Here is a 20,459-nt window from a genome sequence, read left to right as displayed (position 1 = left end):
CATAGCTGACACTCCAATGAACACAAAAAAAAGCCTTTTAGGGAATTGGAATTGCTGTTTATTTGTTTTGCTACTTCGAAGTCCTTATACGTCTTTGACCCATAAGTCAACATCTAAGAAAGTATTTTTGTGTAAATTGTTATGGCTGTATCGTTTAAAAAACCCAATAATGTTGTGCGTTCAACAGACCCGCAAACATTGGGTGAATAACAAAAAAAAAGTGTTTTGGGCATTTTTATTGTTCAGAAATGTGGTGGGTACTCTCTTCGTTCGCGGGACTTTATCCTGCTAACTGTTCCAAATGTCCGAACTGAATTTGGTAAAAGGGATTTTATGTACTCTGCGCCATCATCTTGGAATGCCTTACAAAATACTTTTAAACTGGAAGAACTTGTCCCGATTGGTATTTTTAAATCACTGATGAATGATCTTGAGACTGATTCCCTGACATGTCAATGTTTTTAATTAGCTGTTTTTGATTTTGTTATATTCTTTGTTAATTCTATGGTTTTTACTGGATTAATTGTAGTTTTTCATGTTGTTTGTCTGTCATTTTTGTAAAGACTTGGCGCTGCCTATCTTGGCCAGGACGCTCTTGAAAAATAGATTTTAAATCTCAATGAGCCCTTCCTGGTTAAATAAAGGTTAAATAAAATTAAAAATTAAAATTTTTTTTTTTTTAAATCAGCAAAAAATTTTATTACGCAAATAACTTCACAGATCTTCACTGTAAAGGGTTTAAACACCATTTCCCATGCTTGTTCAATGAACCATAAACAATTAATGAACATGCACCTGTTGAACGGTCGTTAAGACACTAACTTAGGACACTAAAGAGGCCTTTCTACTGACTCTGAAAAACACCAAAAGAAAGATGCCCAGGGTCCCTGCTCATCTGCGTGAACGTGCCTTAGGCATACTGCATGAGGACTGCAGATGTGGCCAGGGCAATAAATTGCAATGTCCATACTGTGAGACACCCAAGACAGCGCTACAGGGAAACAGGGCGGATAGCTGATCGTCCTCGCAGCGGCAGACCACGTGTAACAACACCTGCACAGGATCGGTACATTCGAACAGCACACCTGTACAGGATGGTAACAACAACTGCCTGAGTTACACCAGGAACGCAAAATCCCTCCATCAGTGCTCAGACTGTCCGCAATAGGCTGAGAGGCGAGACTGAGGTCTTGTAGGCCCGTCTTGCAGGTCCTCACCAGACATCACCGGCAACAATGTTGCCTATGGGCACAAACCCACCGTCACTGGACCAGATAGGACTGGCAAAAAATGCTCTTCACTGACGAGTCGTGGTTTTGTCTCATCCTGAGATGACCCTCCAGCATGACAATGCCACCAGCCATACTGCTCATTCTGTGCGTGATTTCCTGCAAGACAGGAATGTCAGTGTTCTGTCATGGCCAGCGAAGAGCCCGGATCGCAATCCCATTGAGTACGTCTGGGACCTGTTGGATCAGAGGGTGAGGGCTAGGGCCATTCCCCTCCAGAAATGTCTGGGAACTTGCAGGTGCCTTGGTGGAAGAGTGGGGTAACATCTCACAGCAACAACTGGCAAATCTGGCGCAGTCCATGAGGAGGAGATGCACTGCAGTACTTAATGCAGATGGTGGCCACACCAGAACCTGACTGTTACTTTTGATTTTTACCCCCCTTTGTTCAGGAACACATTATTCCATTTCTGTTAGTTATGTCTGTGGAACTTGTTCAGTTTATGTCTTCATGTCTCAGTTGTTGAAACTTATGTTCATACAAATATTTACACGTTAAGTTTGCTGAAAATAAACGCAGTTGACAGTGAGAGAACATTTATTTTTTTGCTGAGTTTACATAATTCCATGTGTTATTTCATAGTTTGTCTTTATTATTATTCTACAATGTAGACAATAGTAAAAATAAAAACCCTTGAATGAGTAGGTGTCCAAACTTTTGACTTATACTGTATGCATGTGTATATTTACACACACACATATATATATATACACTGCTCAAAAAAATAAAGGGAACACTTAAACAACACAATGTAACTCCAAGTCAATCACACTTCTGTGAAATCAAACTGTCCACTTAGGAAGCAACACTGATTGACAATACATTTCACATGCTGTTGTGCAAATGGAATAGACAACAGGTGGAAATTATAGGCAATTAGCAAGACACCCCCAATAAAGGAGTGGTTCTGCAGGTGGGGACCACAGACCACTTCTCAGTTCTTATGCTTCCTGGCTGATGTTTTGGTCACTTTTGAATGCTGGCGGTGCTTTCACTCTAGTGGTAGCATGAGACGGAGTCTACAACCCACACAAGTGGCTCAGGTAGTGCAGCTCATCCAGGATGGCACATCAATGCGAGCTGTGGCAAGAAGGTTTGCTGTGTCTGTCAGCGTAGTGTCCAGAGCATGGAGGCGCTACCAGGAGACAGGCAAGTACATCAGGAGACGTGGAGGAGGCCGTAGGAGGGCAACAACCCAGCAGCAGGACCGCTACCTCCGCCTTTGTGCAAGGAGGAGCAGGAGAAGCACTGCCAGAGCCCTGCAAAATGACCTCCAGCAGGCCACAAATGTGCATGTGTCTGCTCAAACGGTCAGAAACAGACTCCATGAGGGTGGTATGAGGGCCCGACGTCCACAGGTGGGGGTTGTGCTTACAGCCCAACACCGTGCAGGACGTTTGGCATTTGCCAGAGAACACTAAGATTGGCAAATTCGCCACTGGCGCCCTGTGCTCTTCACAGATGAAAGCAGGTTCACATTGAGCACGTGACAGACGTGACAGAGTCTGGAGACGCCGTGGAGAACGTTCTGCTGCCTGCAACATCCTCCAGCATGACCGGTTTGGCGGTGGGTCAGTCATGGTGTGGGGTGGCATTTCTTTGGGGGGCCGCACAGCCCTCCATGTGCTCGCCAGAGGTAGCCTGACTGCCATTAGATACCGAGATGAGATCCTCAGACCCCTTGTGAGACCATATGCTGGTGCGGTTGGCCCTGGGTTCCTCCTAATGCAAGACAATGCTAGACCTCATGTGGCTGGAGTGTGTCAGCAGTTCCTGCAAGAGGAAGGCATTGATGCTATGGACTGGCCCGCCCGTTCCCTAGACCTGAATCCAATTGAGCACATCTGGGACATCATGTCTCGCTCCATCCACCAACACCACGTTGCACCACAGACTGTCCAGGAGTTGGCGGATGCTTTAGTCCAGGTCTGGGAGGAGATCCCTCAGGAGACCATCCGCCACCTCATCAGGAGCATGCCCAGGCGTTGTAGGGAGGTCATACAGGCACGTGGAGGCCACACACACTACTGAGCCTCATTTTGACTTGTTTTAAGGACATTACATCAAAGTTGGATCAGCCTGTAGTGTGGTTTTCCACTTTAATTTTGAGTGTGACTCCAAATCCAGACCTCCATGGGTTGATAAATTGGAATTCCATTGATTATTTTTGTGTGATTTTGTTGTCAGCACATTCAACTATGTAAAGAAAAAAGTATTTAATAAGATTATGTCTTTCATTCAGATCTAGGATGTGTTGTGTAAGTGTTCCCTTAATTTTTTTGAGCAGTATATGTATATATATATATATATATATAGTGTGTGTAAATATACACATGCATACAGTATAAGTCATAAGTATTTTACACTTTTTTAAAGTATTTTATACTTTTTTTTACCCCCTTTGAACAAACCTACATCACTTGGGGGCAAAAACAAGTAATGTGTCCACTTGATGAAAAAGGTTCAGTTTTATCCTGTTCAAGGCAGCTCCCTCTCTCTCTGTTTGTCCTGATTCCCATAGACGCAAACAGCAATGACATGTTGAAGCTTTATTGAGAAAGAAAGAAATTGAGACCGCAGACTTCCCGCCAGATCATCCACTACCCCTCCACTTATTTTGGGCCAGTCTTTTATTTTGAAGTTAAATGGAAAACATGACTGGAACGTGGTGTTTGTTGGGTATTTGAGCAACCCTAATGTTTGGTGTCGTTGCACTTAAGGGATTCATTAACAAAACACTTAGCTGAAGGAACACATTATTCTTCTCTTCTTATGCCTGTGTATATTATGCACATTTTTGGTAAACAGTAGGACAGACTTAGCGTGTACCAATGAACAGTAGGCTACCCAAACGTAATGTTAACTGGTCACAATCTGTATTTAAGGCTAGCCTATTTAAAAATTAAATTGTTCACAGGATTTAATGGTTATTATGTATTTGTGAAAGAGACAGGTATTTATGTCTTGAAACCTTTTACAGTTGTTTTAAGAAATGTCACTTTTCCTCTGAGGTTTGTTCTGTTGTCCCTGAGCATGAGAGTGGATGTTTGATAGTTTGTGATTTTTAAGGAAATGTTTCTGCCTATTTTAATACAGATATGCAAGATGATAGTGGAATTGATCATGTTTGAGTAATCAATTATCCTTTAGATTACATGTTGTCTTATGTGGCCTATGCCTATTTGTCAAGGAATGAGTCTTAATTACAGAATGCCGTTATGGCTCATATCAATCAGAATGTTGCCTATAAAGCCTGTGTCTCTGAAGCAGTACAGTACTTTTGTTACAATTAAACTGTTTAGTCTGCAGAGTATCTGGATTCTGTCTTGCTGCCCCTAAGTTTGACACTAGTCTACAGACAGTGTTTGTGCATTTGTCTCCATATTTTACACTTTGTTCTTTTCATTTTTGCAAAACAGACAAAATCCCTTTTTCGAAACATCTTTGGGAATTTGCCTGGCCTCAATGCGAAAAGAGAGCAGAGATTAACCCAAATGGTAAAGACATTGTTTAGAAGGACATTCAGGTCAGGTAAATCCCCTCAAATCACAACCTGGTGGTGAGAGAATGATTCACAGTTAAAAAAAAGTATTCATTTAACCTTTATTTAACTAGGCAAGTCAGTTAAGAACAAATTCTTATTTACAATGACAGCCTAGGAACAGTGGGTTAACTGCCTTGTTCAGGGGCAGAACGACAGAATTTTACCTTGTCAGCTTTGGGATTCGATCTAGCAACCTTTCGGTTACTGGCCCAACGCTCTAACCACTGTGTGTGTTTGTGAAAGAGATAGAGAAAAAGAGAGAGAGATAGTTGGGGGACAGACAGAAGTCTAGTGAGACTACAAAATAATGAATTGACAGCTGATGCAGGACAGCTGATGCAGGTCCATCGATCATCATGACAGCTGATTTTTGACATTTTTGTCATTTAGCAGACACTCTTATCCAGAGCGACTTACAGTAGTGAATGCATACATCTCATAAATTTTTTCCCCATACTGGTCCCCCGTGGGAATTGAACCCACAACCCTGGCGTTGCAAACACCATGCTCTACCAACTGAGCCACACAGGACTGAATGCAGATTCTTTGATCATGACAGCTGATGCAGATTCATTGATCATCATGACAGCTGATGCAGGTTCATTGATCATCATGACAGCTGATGCAGGTTCATGGCAATTATTGTGGGGTGACTTGTGAAAACTTGGTCTGTGTCAACTGGAAGAAATGGGGTGAAGAGATGTATTTAACTGCTCAAATTAGGATTCTCATGTAATAGGGCCAATAAATATAGCCTAGGCTATGGTATTCTAATTTCAGAGCAGCTAAATTCCACCAAAGAATCACATTTACGACGCTGTAGAAGCACTTAAACTTTGACAGAATCCAAAGTTATTCTGTTCAAGAGCCCGAGGTTCTCCAATAGGAGAGACGTTCACAGCTCACTACGAACACAAAACACTAAGCTAAAATAGACCAGAGTTTTCAAAATGTAACTCAATGTTTTGAGAATTTAACAGATTATCATTTCCATTTAAAATTTGCCATATGAGGGCACCCACCCCCTTCCTCGCTCAAGTTTAGCAATAATGCATACACTTCTAAGCACTGGCTGATCGCCACACTTTCGGAGATTCAAAGAAAACACAGTAAAAAGCTGTTCCGTTTTGGAACAGCACTGCTGAAGGCACGGTGGGTAGCCAAAGGCTATTTTTCTACACACAATTTAACAATTTTGGGGTGACCTCCTCCATTTAAACAGGAGAAGGCCAGCCTGCTGTGAAGACCAGGAGGAGAGCGGTGAAAGTGAGATCACAGTGCCCCCAACAAGGTAAAAGATTCCCCCCCTGAACACCGCACCCTGCACACACTAACCCTCTTACTAGTCCATAGAGCCTTTCTCTTCGCCTTCTTCAAAAAGATGTTCACTTTCCACAAAGGGTCAAGTTTTTAATGAAAAAAGCAACCTATACATGTTACTTTATATTTGTTAACTTTTGACATTTTTTTGCTATCTGCTTAGTGAAGTGTCACTGGAAACTGAGAAGGCAGTGCATGTGTTGGGAGGGCGGCCACATCTGTTCAGCATTAGGAGCCGGCCGTCAACATTGTTACTGGGGACCTAATTTAATATTTTCTGTTTTGATTTTCCACCTTTAATCACTGGCTCTTGGGAGGATCGGCTTTCCTCAAGAAATTGTTAGAAAGCAGAAAGAAAAATGTTATTGCAGCATGTTTATGGAATCAAACATGCGAAGAGAGGGCTCGCACACACAAAAAATGTAGCCCGTATCTGTAGCCGTACAGAGAGTACGACGAGCGGGTGGGGGCGGATGAAAACCACAACATAACTGTATGTAGTCAGGACATTCCAAACTCACAATTTAAATTGCTCCAAATGTTGGATCACCGAGATCGTTTCAGATGATATCGGTAGCAGTAGGGGAGACAGCGGGAGGGTGGGGGCCTGGGGTGGGGGGAGTATGGGCAGGCACCACAGGCTAGGTTTGAGTTCCCTCAAATCAGCATCCCTGCTTTTATTACACAACCATTTCCAATATCATTGCAACAGGGGTGCGCAAAGCATAAAAAAGTATAGCTGTGTGGAGCTGTGTGACTGGGCTTGTTTCTCCTGCCGATGCTGGGTGGGAACATCAGGTACGGATCAAGAGCTGAAGCCCCTGGAAAATCCAGAGGAGTTCTTCAAGGTGCCTTTGATGGGACTTGTATCCATGACACTCATGTCGGGGGAACTGACCTCTGTATGTCTTGGTGGTCATGCTGCATGCGGCACACTTATTCTCTCTATTTCAACACTAATGATGAGTTTGCAATCTAGACCTGAAAAAAAGCAGAAAGAAATCCAGGGGAAGGCGCATGCACGTACCGATATGACACATGGGAGATGGTAACTCCGTTTTGTACGGTCAAAACTGTGTTTATAAGTAGAAGCCAGACAACAGAATCTGGCTTGGGCCTTCCTCGACTTTGACCTTCCCTGTGGCTCAGTTGGTAGAGCATGGTGTTTGCAACGCCAGCATGGTGTGTGCAACGGCAGGGTTGTGGGTTCGATTCCCACGGGGGGCCAGTACAAAAAAAAAATGCATGAAATGAAATGTATGTATTCACCACTGTAAGTCGCTCTGGATAAGAGCGTCTGCTAAATGACTAAAATGTAAAACAGTTTAATTTAAGATTTTAAAATTGATAGATCAATATATCCCCAAGCAAGCTTCTAGTAAGTTGAGACAATATTCCCTCCCCCAATAGAATTTTGACTATTGTCCCCAAGTAACTGTTCTTCTCTAGGAAGTAATGATAGAATTAGCCAATGCCAATGAGATACATGGACACTGAAAATACAATATTAAAAAGAGGAATTATAAACTGGGTGGTTAGAGCCCTGAATGCTGACTGGCTGACAGCCGTGGCATATCAGACCATATAGCACGGGTATGACAAAACATGTATTTTTACTGCTCTAATTACGTTGATAACCAGTTTATAACAGCAGTAAGACAACTCGGGGGTTTGTGGTATATGGCCAATATATATACACCATATACCACAAGCCCTCGTGCCTTATTGCTTAAATATAGCATGTAAGTCAATAACTGTTCTATGGATGGGTGTGTGTGGGCAAGAATGGGAGAGTAAAGGAGGGTGAATATGAATATGTATAGGAGGGCGGGAGAGAATGGGTGTGTAGAGGCATACAGTGGTTACTCAACTAAAAGTTTTGCGGTTATGCAGCGGGACAGAGGTGATTTGTGGTTTAGTATGGTACCAGGCGTCACTACTTCATTGCTCCAGACCAGCGCAAGGGGGAGTTAGAGCACTGATTATGCTTTTGGGTCACAAGGTGCAACTGTGTCTCTGTAGTACTGTAGCCTACTCCCGACCGGTCACATTGTACAGTGTCTTCTCCCTGAATTCCTATCGGATCTTGTAGTCATGGAAGATAATATTGACATTTTTGGTGACTTTAATATTCACATGGAAAAGTCCACAGACCCACTCCAAAAGGCTTGAAGCCATCATCGACTGTGGGTTTTGTCCAACATGTCTCCGGACCTACTCACTGCAACAGTCATACACTGGACCTAGTTTTGTCCCGTGGAATAGATGTTGTGGATCTTAATGTTTTTCCTCATAATCCTGGACTATCGGACCACCATTTTATTACATTTGCAATCGCAACAAATAATCTGCTCTGACCCTAACCAAAGATAATCAAAAATTCTCGGACAACCCAAAGATTCCTAGATGCCCTTCCAGACTCCCTCTACCTACCCAAGGACGTCAGAGAACAAAAATCAGTTAAGCAACTAACTGAGGAACTCAATTTAACCTTGCGTAATACCCTAGATACAAAAAACATTTGTCATAAGAAACTAGCTCCCTGGTATACAGAAAATACCCGAGCACTGAAGCAAGCTTCCAGAAAATTGGAACGGAAATGGCGCTACACCAAACTGGAAGTCTTCCGACTAGCTTGGAAAGACCGATACTGCATGGTACTAAGAGCCCTCACTGCTGCTCGATCATCCTATTTTTCCAACTTAAATCGAGGATACGGTCGCAAAGCTAACTAAAAAGCAGCATTCCCCAAGAGGATGGCATTCACTTCTTTAACAAAAAGATCATGATCATTAGAAAGCAAATTACGGACTCCTCTTTAAATCTGCTTATTTCTCCAAAGCTCAGTTGTCCTGAGTCTGCATAACACTGCCAGGACCTAGGGAGACACTAAAGTTGTATAATACTATATCTCGACACATAGATGAAAATAGTCATGGCCTCTAAACCTTCAAGTTGCATACTGAACCCTATTCCAACTAAATTAATGAAAGAGCTGCTTCCTGTGCTTGGCCCTCCTATGTTGAACATAATAAACGGCTCCCTATCCACCGAATGTGTACCAAACTCACTAAAGGTGGCAGTAATAAAGCCTCTTGAAAAAGCCAAACCTTGACCAAGAAAATATATTTTAAAAAAAATATATATATCAGCCTACATCGATTCTCCCATTCCTCTCAAAAACTTTAGAAAAAGCTGTTGCGCAGCAACTCACTGCCTTCTTGAAGACAAACAATGTATACGAAACGCTTCAGTCTGGTTTTAGGCCCCATCATAGCACTGAGACTGCACTTGTGAAGGTGGTAAAGTACCTTTTAATGGCATCAGATCGAGGCTCTGCATCTGTCCTCGTGCTCCAAGATCTTAGAGCTGCTTTTGATACCATCAAATCACCACATTCTTTTGGAGAGATTGGAAACCCAAATTGAACTACACGGACATGTTCTGGCCTGGTTTAGAGCTTATCTGTCGGAAAGATATCCGTTTGTCTTTGTAGATGGTTTGTCCTCTGACAAATCAACTGTACATTTCGGTGTTCCTCAATGCTCTGTTTTAGGACCACTATTGTTTTCACCATATATTTTACCTCTTGGTGATGTCATTCGGAAACATGTTAGCATTCACTGCTATGCGGACGACACACAGCTGTACATTTCGATGAAACATGGTGAAGCCCCAAATTTGCCCTCCCTGGAAGCCTGTGTTTCAGACATAAGGAAGTGGATGGCGGCAATTTTTTTACTTTTAAACTCAGACAAAACAGAGATGCTTGTTCTAGGTCCCAAGAAACAAAAGAGATCTTCTGTTGAATCTGACAATTAATCTTGATGGTTGGACAGTCGTCTCAAATAAAAAACTGAAGGATCTTGGCGTTACTCTGGACCCTGATCTCTCTTTTGACGAACATATCAAGAATGTTTCAAGGGCAGCTTTTTTCAATATACGTAACACTGAAAAAAATCTGAAACTTTCTGTCCAAATATTATGCAGAAAAATTGATCCATGCTTGTCACTTCTAGGTTAGACTACTGCAATGCTCTACTTTCCAGCTACCCAGATAAAGCACTAAATAAACGTCAGTTAGTGCTAAACACGGCTGCTAGAATCCTGACTAGAACCCAAAAATGTGATCATATTACTCCAGTGCTAGTCTCTACACTGGCTTCCTGTTAAGGCAAGGGCTGATTTCAAGGTTTAACAGCTAACCTACAAAGCATTATATGGGCTTGCTCCTACCCATCTTTCAGATTTGGTCCTGCGGTACACACCTACGCTACGGTCACAAGACGCAGGCCTCCTTAATGTCCCTAGAATTTCTAAGCAAACAGCTGGAGGCAGGGATTTCTCCTATAGAGCTCAATTTTTATGGAATGGTCTGCCTATCCATGTGAGAGACGTAGACCCGGTCTCAACTTTTAAGTCTTTATTGAAGACTCATCTCTTCAGTAGGTCCTATGATTGAGTGTAGTCTGGCCCAGGAATGTGAAGGTGAACGGAAAGGCACTGGAGAGACGAAATGCACTTGCTGTCTCGGTTCCAGAATGACTACTCTGTTTGTATTCTGCCATGTTCCCAGTCGCCTTGCCATGGTTAAATGCGGTGGTACGCGCTTTCAGTTTTCGCAAATGCTGCCATCTATCCACGGTTTGGGTAGGTTTTAATAGTCACAGCGGGTACAACATTTCCTATACACGTCCTTGTAAACTCACTCACCAAGTCAGCGTATACGTCGATATATCATATCCCAGTCCATGTGATCAAATAATCTTGAAGCGTGGATTCTGATTGGTCAGACCAGCGATGAACAGTTCTTAGCATGGGTACATCCTGTTTGAGTTTTTGCCTATAGCAAGGGAGGAGCAAAACTAAGTCGTGGTCAGATTTTCCCGAAGGGAGTGCGGGGGAGGTCCTTGTATGCGTCATGGAAGTTACGCTTTAATACAGTGCCACCGACACGGCCTGCTAACAAGGACTGTGGGCTCTCCTTCTCTGTGACAGATGTGAGTAGGACATTTAAACGCGTTAACCCTCGCAAGGCTGCTGGCCCAGACGGCATCAAAGCATGTGCACACCAACTGGCTGGTGTGTTCACGGACATATTCAATCTCTCCCCATCCCAGTCTGCTTTCCCCACATGCTTCAAGAAGGCCAGCATTGTTCCTGTACCTAAGAATGCAATTGTAACTGAACTAATTGACTATCACCCCGTAGCACTCACTACTGTCATCGTGAAGTGCTTCGAGAGACTAGTCAAGGATCATATCACCTCCACCTTACCGGTCACCCTAGACCCACTTCAATTTGCTTACCACCCCAATAGGTCCACAGACTATGCAATCGCCATCAAACTGCCCTATCCCATCTGGACAAGAGGATTACCTATGTAAGAATGCTGTTCATTGACTATAGCTCAGCATTCACCACCATAGTATAGCTCATCAAGCTTGAGGCCCTGGGTCTCAACCCACCCCATTCAACTGGTTCCTGGACTTACTGACGGGTCAGCCCCAGGTGGTGTCAGGCAAATAACCTCTCACTCAACAAAACAAAGGAGATGATCGTGGACTTCAGGAAACAGCAGAGGGAGCACCCCCCATCCACATCGACAGGACAGCAGTGGAGAAGGTGGAAAGTTAAGTTCCTCGGCGTACATATCACTGACAAATTGTAATGGTCCACTCACACAGATAATGTGGTGAAGAAGATTCCCAACAGCGCCTCTTCAACCTCAGGAGCCTGAAGAAATGTGGCTTGTCACATAACCCTCACAAACCTTTACAGATGCACAATTGAGAGTATCCTGTCGGGCTGTATCACCGCCTGCTACGGCAACTGCACCGCCCACAACCGCAGGGCTCTCCAGAGGGTGGTGCGGTCTACACAACGCATCACCGGGGGCAAACTACCTGCCCTCCAGGACACCTACAGCACCCGATGTCACAGGAAGGCCAAAAAGATAATCAAGGACAACAACCACCCAAGTCACTGCCTGTTCACCCCGCTACCATCCAGAAAGTGGCGTCAGTACAGATGCATCAAAGCTGGGACAGAGAGACTGAAAAACAGCTTCTATTTCAAGGCCATCAGACTGTTAAACAGCAATCACTAACTCAGAGAGGCTGCTGTCTAAATTACAGACCTGTAACCATTGGCCACTTTAATAAATGCAACACTAGTCACTTTAATAATGTTTACATATCTTGCATTACTCATCTCATATACTGTATTCTATGCTATCCATTGCATCTTAGCCTATGCCGCTCTGACATTGCTCATCCATATATTTATATATTCTTATTCCATTCCTTACTTAGATGTGTGTGTATTAAGTATTCTTTGGTGGAATTGTTAGATATTACTTGGTAGATATTGCTGCACTGTCAGAGCTAGAAGCACAAGGACTTCGCTACACTCGCAATAACATCTGCTAACTATGTGTATGTGACTTTAAAAACGTCCATAAAAATGTATATAAATCAGAATTAAACAGTTGGACAGATCCTATAGCATTCTTAGACCCAACAACTCTTGCAGGAACTTTCAGCAGACTAAATATAATCACTAAAACAGAGATCACCAAAAATAAATATTAGATAATGTTAAAACATTCTCACAGAGAACAAACAGCTCAAGGAATGGATGGCTTTTCCATAGATTTATATTCAACATTTCTGGACAAAGTAGCCCCCCAATTTACACAATGGCAACACACGTCACTCAATTCAGTACTTCCGAGTTCCATGTATCAAACAGTTATTTCAAATGATTAAAACCAGGAAAAGTTGGAGTCCACTGTTGATTATAGACCCTCATGAACCTCATGTTTTCAGGCTATTATGATGGATGATGATGGAAAGCTGTGGGCTCCGGTTACTCAATATATTTTTGTGTGTTTGAAGCACTTCATCACTGGGAAGTCGCTAACACTTGTTTGTATCTAACTAGCTATGTGTATTGCATTAAGATCACTAGTTAGCTTGTAGTAAGGACTAGTGAGCTGTATCCGTCCAAATAACAGCTATAATATTCTTTTGCATTTGGATATTTATGCAAAACTGGAGATTCCACCAAGTAGGTGTAGATATCTCCATAGGCTACTTTGGCCCATTTGGTAGGGTTGTCTCCCCAGCTGGTCTCCGGCAATTTGAAAGGACATATAGGTAAGCCAACAAGAATCAACTTTTCTAAATACCTAGACCGTTCAAGGGCAGCCAAAGACTGGAAGTAGTTACGTGACATATCTAAGACTAGCGAATTAGATCAAGACAAATTTATTTCGCTAGCCAGCCAGCTAAAGTCAGCTTCCCGGCAAAAAAGCTAGGGGTAAACAAACAGTGACGTATGTATAATACAACAGCTTTACTATATTTACTGTCAGTGTTAGCATGTCAGATAAATAACGTAAAAAATATAATAATGTTAACTGGCAAATCAGCTAAGAACAAATTCATATTTACAATGATGGCCTACCAGAATGCAAAAGGCTTCCTGCGGGGACGGGGGCTGGTATTAAAAATACAATAAAAATATAGGACAAAACACACATCACAACAAGAGAGACCCCATAACACTACATAAACAGAGACCTAAGACAACAACATAGCATGGCAGCAAAACATGAAAACACAGCATGGTAGCAACACAACAACATAGTAGTAGCACAACTAAGTGCAAGAAGGTAGAGACAACAATACATCACACAAAGCAGCCACAACTGTCAGGAAGAGTGTCCATGATTGAGTCTTTGAATAAAGAGATGTAGATAAACCGGTCCAGTTTGAGTGTTTTTTGCAGCTCGTTCCAATCGCTAGCTGCAGGGAACTGAAAAGAGGAGCGACCCGGGGGAGACAATGGCACCGGATGAGATGGCTGCCGTTTTGCGGTCCCCTAACCAATTGTACTATTGTGCGTGTTTTTTCATACATAATGTTTCTGCTACCGTCTCTTATGACTGAAAAGAGCTTCTAGATATCAGGACAGCGATTACTCACCTCATACTGGAAGAAGAATGTTTATTCAACAAGTCGGACGCAAAGGATTTATTTCAGACACCCGACAAGGCCCTCATCCCCATCATTCGCAGGAGAAAGAGACAGAGACATCAGGGACGTAGGTCGGGGTGCCTAGGTTTTGCTTGCTTGGGGTAGAGTATCTCATGATAAGCTGTAGACCACACCATCTACCAAGAGAGTTTTCATGTATATCCTTTGTAGCTGTCTATTTTCCACTACAAACTGATGCTGGCACTTAGACCTCACTCAATGAGCTATATACGGCCATAAGCAACACTCATCCAGAGGCAGCGCTCCGAGTGGCTGGTGACTTGAATGCCAGCATGTTAAATGTGCAACCAGTGAGAAAAAAGAGAAGAAAAAAAAACTCTAGACCACCATAACTCCACACACAGAGATGCGTACAAAACACTCCCTCGCCCTCCATTTGGCAAATATGACCATAATTCTATCCTCCTGATTCCTGCTTACAAGCAAAAACTAAAGCAGGAAGCACCAGTGACTCGGTCAATAAAGAAGTGGTCAGATGACGCAGATGCTAAACTACAGGACTGTTTTGCTAGCACAGACTGGAATATGTTCCGGGATTCTTTCGATCGCATTGAGGAGTACACCCCAGTCACTGGCTTCATCAATAAGTGCATAGATGACGTCATCCCCACAGTGACTGTACGTACAGACCCCAACCAGAAGCCATGGATTACTGGCAACATCCACATTGAGCTAAAGCGTAGAGCTGCCGCTTTCAAGGAGTGGGACTCTAACCCAGAAGCTTATAAGAAATCTTGCTATGCCTTCCGACAAACCATCACAGGCAAAGCATCAATACAGGACTAAGAATGAATCGTACTACACCAGCTCCTATGCTCGTCAGACGTGGCAGGGCTTGCAAACTATTACAGACTACAAAGGGAAGCACAGCAGCAAGCTGCCCAGTGACACAAGCCTACCAGATGAGTGACACAAGCCTACCAGATGAGCTAAATTACTTCTATTGCCTCAAGGCAAGCAACACAAACAAGCATGAGAGCATCAGCTGTTCCGGATGACTGTGCTCACTCGTTCCGTAGCCGATGTAAGTAAGACCTTTAAACAGGTCAACATTCACAAGGCCACAGGGCCAGACAGATTACCAGGACGTGTACTTCGAGCATGTGCTGACCAACTGTCAAGTGTCTTCACTGACAATTTCAACCTGTCCCTGACCGAATCTGTAATACCTACATGTTTCAAGCAAACCACCATAGTCCCTGTGCCCAAGAACACAAAGGTAACCTGCCTAAATGACTACCGACCCGTAGCACTCACGTCTGTAGCCATGAAGTGCTTTGAAAGGCTGGTGATGGCTCACATCAACACCATTATCCCAGACACCCTAGACCCACTCCAATTTGCTTACCACCCCAACAAATCCACAGATGATGCAATCTCTATTGCACTCCACACTGCCCTTTCCCACCTGGACAAAAGGAACACCTATGTGAGAATGCTATTCATTGACTACAGCTCAGCATTCAACACCATAGTGGCCCTAAAGCTCATCACTAAGCTAAGGACCCTGGGACTAAACACCTCCCTCTGCAACTGTAGCCTGGACTTCCTGACGGGCCACCCCCAGGTGGTAAGGGTAGGTAACAACACATCCACCACCTTGATCCTCAACACAGGTACCCCCCCAGGGGTGCGCGCTCAGTCCCCTTATGTACTTCCTGTTCACTCATGAATGCATGGGCAGGCGAGACTCCATCAACACTAGAGGTCGACCGATTAATCGGAATGGCCGATTAATTGGGGCCGATTTCAAGTTTTCATAACACTCGGTAATCGGTATTTTTGGCCACCGATTTGCCGATTTGATTTATTTATTTATTTTTATTTAGACCTTTATTTAACTAGGCAAGTCAGATTAAGAACACATTCTTATTTACAATGACGGCCTAGAAACGGGGGTTAACTGCCTTGTTCAGGGGGGATTCATTTTTGCAACCTTCGGTTACCAGTCCAACGCTCTAACCACCTGCCTTATATTGCACTCCACAAGGATTAACAGGCTGACTACCTGTAACGCGAGGGCAGCAAGAAGCAAAGATAAGTTGCTATCTAGCATTAGACTTATAAAAAACTATCAATCTTAACATAATCACTAGTTAACTACACATGGTTGATGATATTACTAGTTTATCTAACGTGTCCTGCGTTGCATATGATCGATGCGGTCCCTGTTAATTTTCATTGAATCACAGCCTACTTCGACAAACGGGTGTTGATTTAACAAGCGCATTTGCAAAAAAAGTACTGTCGTTGCACCAATGTACCTAACCATAAACATCAATATTTAGACTTAGTCACCCGTTAGATAAAATACGGAAAGGTTCCGTATGTCACTGAAAGAAAAAAACTTTTGTTTTCGAGATGATAGTTTCCAGATTCGACCATATTAATGACCCAAGGCTCGTATTTCTGTGTGTTTATTATAATTAAGTCTATGATTTGATAGAGCAGTCTGACTGAGCGGTGGTAGGCAGAAGCAGGCTCGTAAGCATTCATTCAAACAGCACTTTTGTGCGTTTTGCCAGCAGCCCTTCGCTGTGCTTCAAGCATTGCGCTGTTCATGACTTCAACCTGGGTGGGTATAATTTGTGGAACGTTCCAACAGGAATCTATTCCAAAAACTTCGTAAATAACAAGGTTTCCAAAAAACAACGCATACAAAGTTGTATAGCGGCAGAATAAGATACCGGGTAGGGAGTGGTCTATTTCATTGCGTTTTTCACTCATCACGTTTATTCCGAAAAATGTCTGTCCTCACATGTCTGTTTGCCTATGGACAAACATTAAGAATAAGCTACGTGGTGAGTTGATGCCTATTCGGCAGCTAGTTAGCTAGGTTTGTATGCGTTGCAACTTTGTATGCGTTGTTGGTTGGCAACCTTTTACTTTACTTTTTTTGGAACAGATTCCTGTTGGAACGTTCCACAAATTATACCCACCCCTTCAAGCCTATCAACTCCCCAGATTAGGCTGGTGTAACCGATGTGAAATGGCTAGCTAGTTAGCCGGGTGCGCGCTAATAGCGCTTCAAACGTCACTCGCTCTGAGACTTGGAGTACTTGTTTCCCTTCCTCTGCATGGGTAACGCTGCTTCGAGGGTGGCTGTTGTCGATGTGTTCCTGGTTTGAGCCCAGGTAGGAGCAAGGAGAGGGACGGAAGCTATACTGTTACACTGGCAATACTAAAGTGCCTATAAGAACATCCAATTGTCAAAGGTATATGAAATACAAATCGGACAGAGAGAAATAGTCCTATAATTCCTATAATAATATAATAACTACAACCTAAAACTTCTTACCTGGGAATATTGAAGACTCATGTTAAAAGGAACCACTAGCTTTCATATGTTCCCATGTTCTGAGCAAGGCACTTAAACATTAGCTTTCTTACATGGCACATATTGCACTTTTACTTTCTTCAACACTTTGTTTTGCATTATTTAAACCAAATTGAACATGTTTCATTATTTATTTGAGGCTAAATTGATTTTATTGATGTATTATATTAAGTTAAAATAAGTGTTCATTCAGTATTGTTGTAATTGTCATTATAAAAAAAGGAGGAAATAATCGGCCGATTAATCGGTACCGGCTTTTTGGCCCTCCAATAATCGGTCTCGGCGTTGAAAAATCATAATCGGTCGACCTCTAATCAACACCATCATTAAGTTTGCCGATGACACAACGGTGGTTGGCCTGATCACCGACAACGATGAGACACCCTATTGGGAGGAGGTCAGAGACCTGGCCGTGTGATGTGTCCTATAAGGAGCATTGATGGCGAATCTGATGGCCGAATGGTGATGGACATCTAGCCGCTCAAGAGCACCCTTAGCTGCCGATCTATAAATGACATCTCCGTAATCAAGCATGGGTAGGATGGTCATCTGAATCAGGGTTAGTTTGGCAGCTGTGGGGAAAGAGGAGTGATTACGATAGAGGAAACCAAGTCTAGATTTAACCTTAGCCTGCAGCTTTAATATGTGCTGAGAGAAGGACAGTGTACCATCTAGCCATGCTCCTAAGTACTTGTATGAGGTGACTACCTCAAGCTCTAAACCCTCAGAGGTAGTAATCACACCGGTGGGGAGAGGGGCATTCTTCTTACCAAACCACGTGACCTTTGTTTTGGAAGTCCACAAGAATCGAAGGATCTACCGCATCAATAGCTTTGACAAAGTCAATAAAAATAGCATCACAACATTGCTTAGAATCAAGGACAATGGTGACATCATTTTGGACCTTTAAGGTTGCAGTGACACATCCATAACCTGAGCGGAAACCAGATTGCATACTTGAGAGAATACTATAGACATCAAGAAAGTCAGTCAGTTGATTACTGACAAGTTTTTCCAACACTTTTGATAATCAGGGCAAAATAGAAATTGGTCTATAACAGTTAGGATCAGCTTGACCTCCCCCTTTAAATAAAGGACGCACCATTTAAATAAAGGACGCACCATGGCTGCCTTCCAAGCAATGGGAACCTCCCCAGTTAGTGGCATAATAAGTGTCATGCTAATCATTAGTTGTTGTGACAGCCAAGTATGTTAATAAAGACAAATGAGGCTTCTGAAAACTGAAACGACCAAAAAAAGTGTCAGTAGTTTACTCAGGATACCGCCAAAGTTAGGATAATTACATGGGAGTGGCAGGAGTGCACTAATGCTGTACCCTACTCGGGGGCGTGGTCACGTTAAACCACAGCTCGTCTTGTTTATCTTTCTGGAAGGCACCACTAACCTGTCAAATGCTGCCAGGAAGCTAATTAGTTACATGCAAAGTACTGAACGTTTGAGCAACGTTGTATTGGTTTGGTAACTTAGCAAGTTAGAGGTCAAATAATATAAGCCGCGAGCACATCATAGACCTAACTTTAGGCCTAAATTAGATAGCTATCTACGTTAGTTAGCTAGGTAACCTTCATGACTAAGCTAGCTAAGAAGCCTTTCGCTAACGTTAGCTAAGTTACCTGTAACGGCACCCGAACTCTATTGATTTACCTACATTTTTATTTCCCCCGTCTATAGCTACAACTGTTATGGAAATAAATGACAACAAATACCTTAGCTAGCTAAATGAACTAGTTAGCAAGACTAACGTTAGCCAGTGCAGTGTTGCCAGTGAATGGACACTCACCACTTCCTTCGCCTTGAGAGAAAATCCATTCTTCGGTCTGCTCTTCTTGAATATTTCATCTTTAGGCGAATCAAACACTACTCCCATAGCTTTATTTCGGGTTTTGACTGTTTTTACACTGGCTTTGAACAGTAAAGTTATATCAACAGCCATTCTGTTAGTAGCACATAGGAGGTCCACTGTCAACACAGAGAGGTTCGATTAATCTCAAACGGGCGCCCGTGTAGTCTTGATTTTCACTGGCTGAAAGTTGATCCCATTCGATAAGGAAACGGCCTGCCTCCCGGGCTTGAGCCAGGTGCGGTTGTGGTGCCCTGCTCTGTCCGATGGCGAAATCGGCTCAAAACAACATGATGTAATGAGCAGGATTCTGTGTTTTCACATGCAAAAGTGATTGCTTTTGAAAAAAAAAAAACGTTTTATCTGCCTTCCCAATGAAAACTAGTTTGACAATTGAAACATGTGTTTTATGGAAAGAGATGTTATATGTTTCTGGATGATGCACCATGCTGCCTTGTCAACAACATTACCGAACTGCTAAGATTACCTCACCGCTTTCGCCCGATGATGGTACTGGTACGGATCATTGCCCGGTTGAACCCGCGTAATAGAACTCCCTCAGGCATGTCACCAATTTTGACGTCATATTTTTGCGACACATGGGTGCGTTTGAGACGAGTATGAGATCATGGTACTAAAGTTAGCAGTATTCCAGTGAAATACTATTTAGGTATCAAAATAATAAAACAAAATAGAATGAATGGACTTAACTAGTATTACTGCAGTAGGTTCAGATATTAGAAATACATTCAGTGGAGTTAGAGATGTATCTTTTCAAGGAATAGTTAATGTTTCAAGTTTTAATGTCACAGGAATAAATACAGTGAAATGCCTTTCTTGCAAGCTCCAAACCAAACAATGCAGTAAACAATATCAATGTAGCACTAAAAATAACATAAGGTGGAACAAAAACACACAATAAATAAAAATGAGAAATAAGAACATGAGAAACAAAGCATCCATATACAGAATCAGTGGTCAGTTTCAATACCATATTTTCAATGTGCAGGGAGTTGCTGACTATTAGGCCAATACAAGTGTGGC

The 20,459-nt window shown here is 42.8% G+C and overlaps 1 protein-coding gene across 1 annotated transcript in view; it reads right to left on the bottom strand.

Annotated features, from left to right (window-relative positions):
- The window catches only part of LOC115150189 (syntaxin-18-like), a 49,216-nt gene extending 29,257 nt beyond the window's left edge, over window positions 1-19,959 (bottom strand). Inside the window, exon 1 of the mRNA XM_029693197.1 lies at window positions 19,356-19,959. Coding sequence (XP_029549057.1) covers window positions 19,356-19,508 — 153 coding nt within the window. The 5' untranslated portion in view covers window positions 19,509-19,959. The remainder of the gene's footprint in view (window positions 1-19,355) is intronic.
- Window positions 19,960-20,459: the final 500 nt, after the last annotated feature.

This window comes from Salmo trutta, chromosome 16 (assembly GCF_901001165.1).
Source record: "Salmo trutta chromosome 16, fSalTru1.1, whole genome shotgun sequence".
Lineage (NCBI taxonomy): Eukaryota > Metazoa > Chordata > Actinopteri > Salmoniformes > Salmonidae > Salmo > Salmo trutta.
The sequence above is the reverse complement of the archived record's forward strand: the minus strand, read 5'-3'. Positions and strand labels throughout refer to the sequence as shown.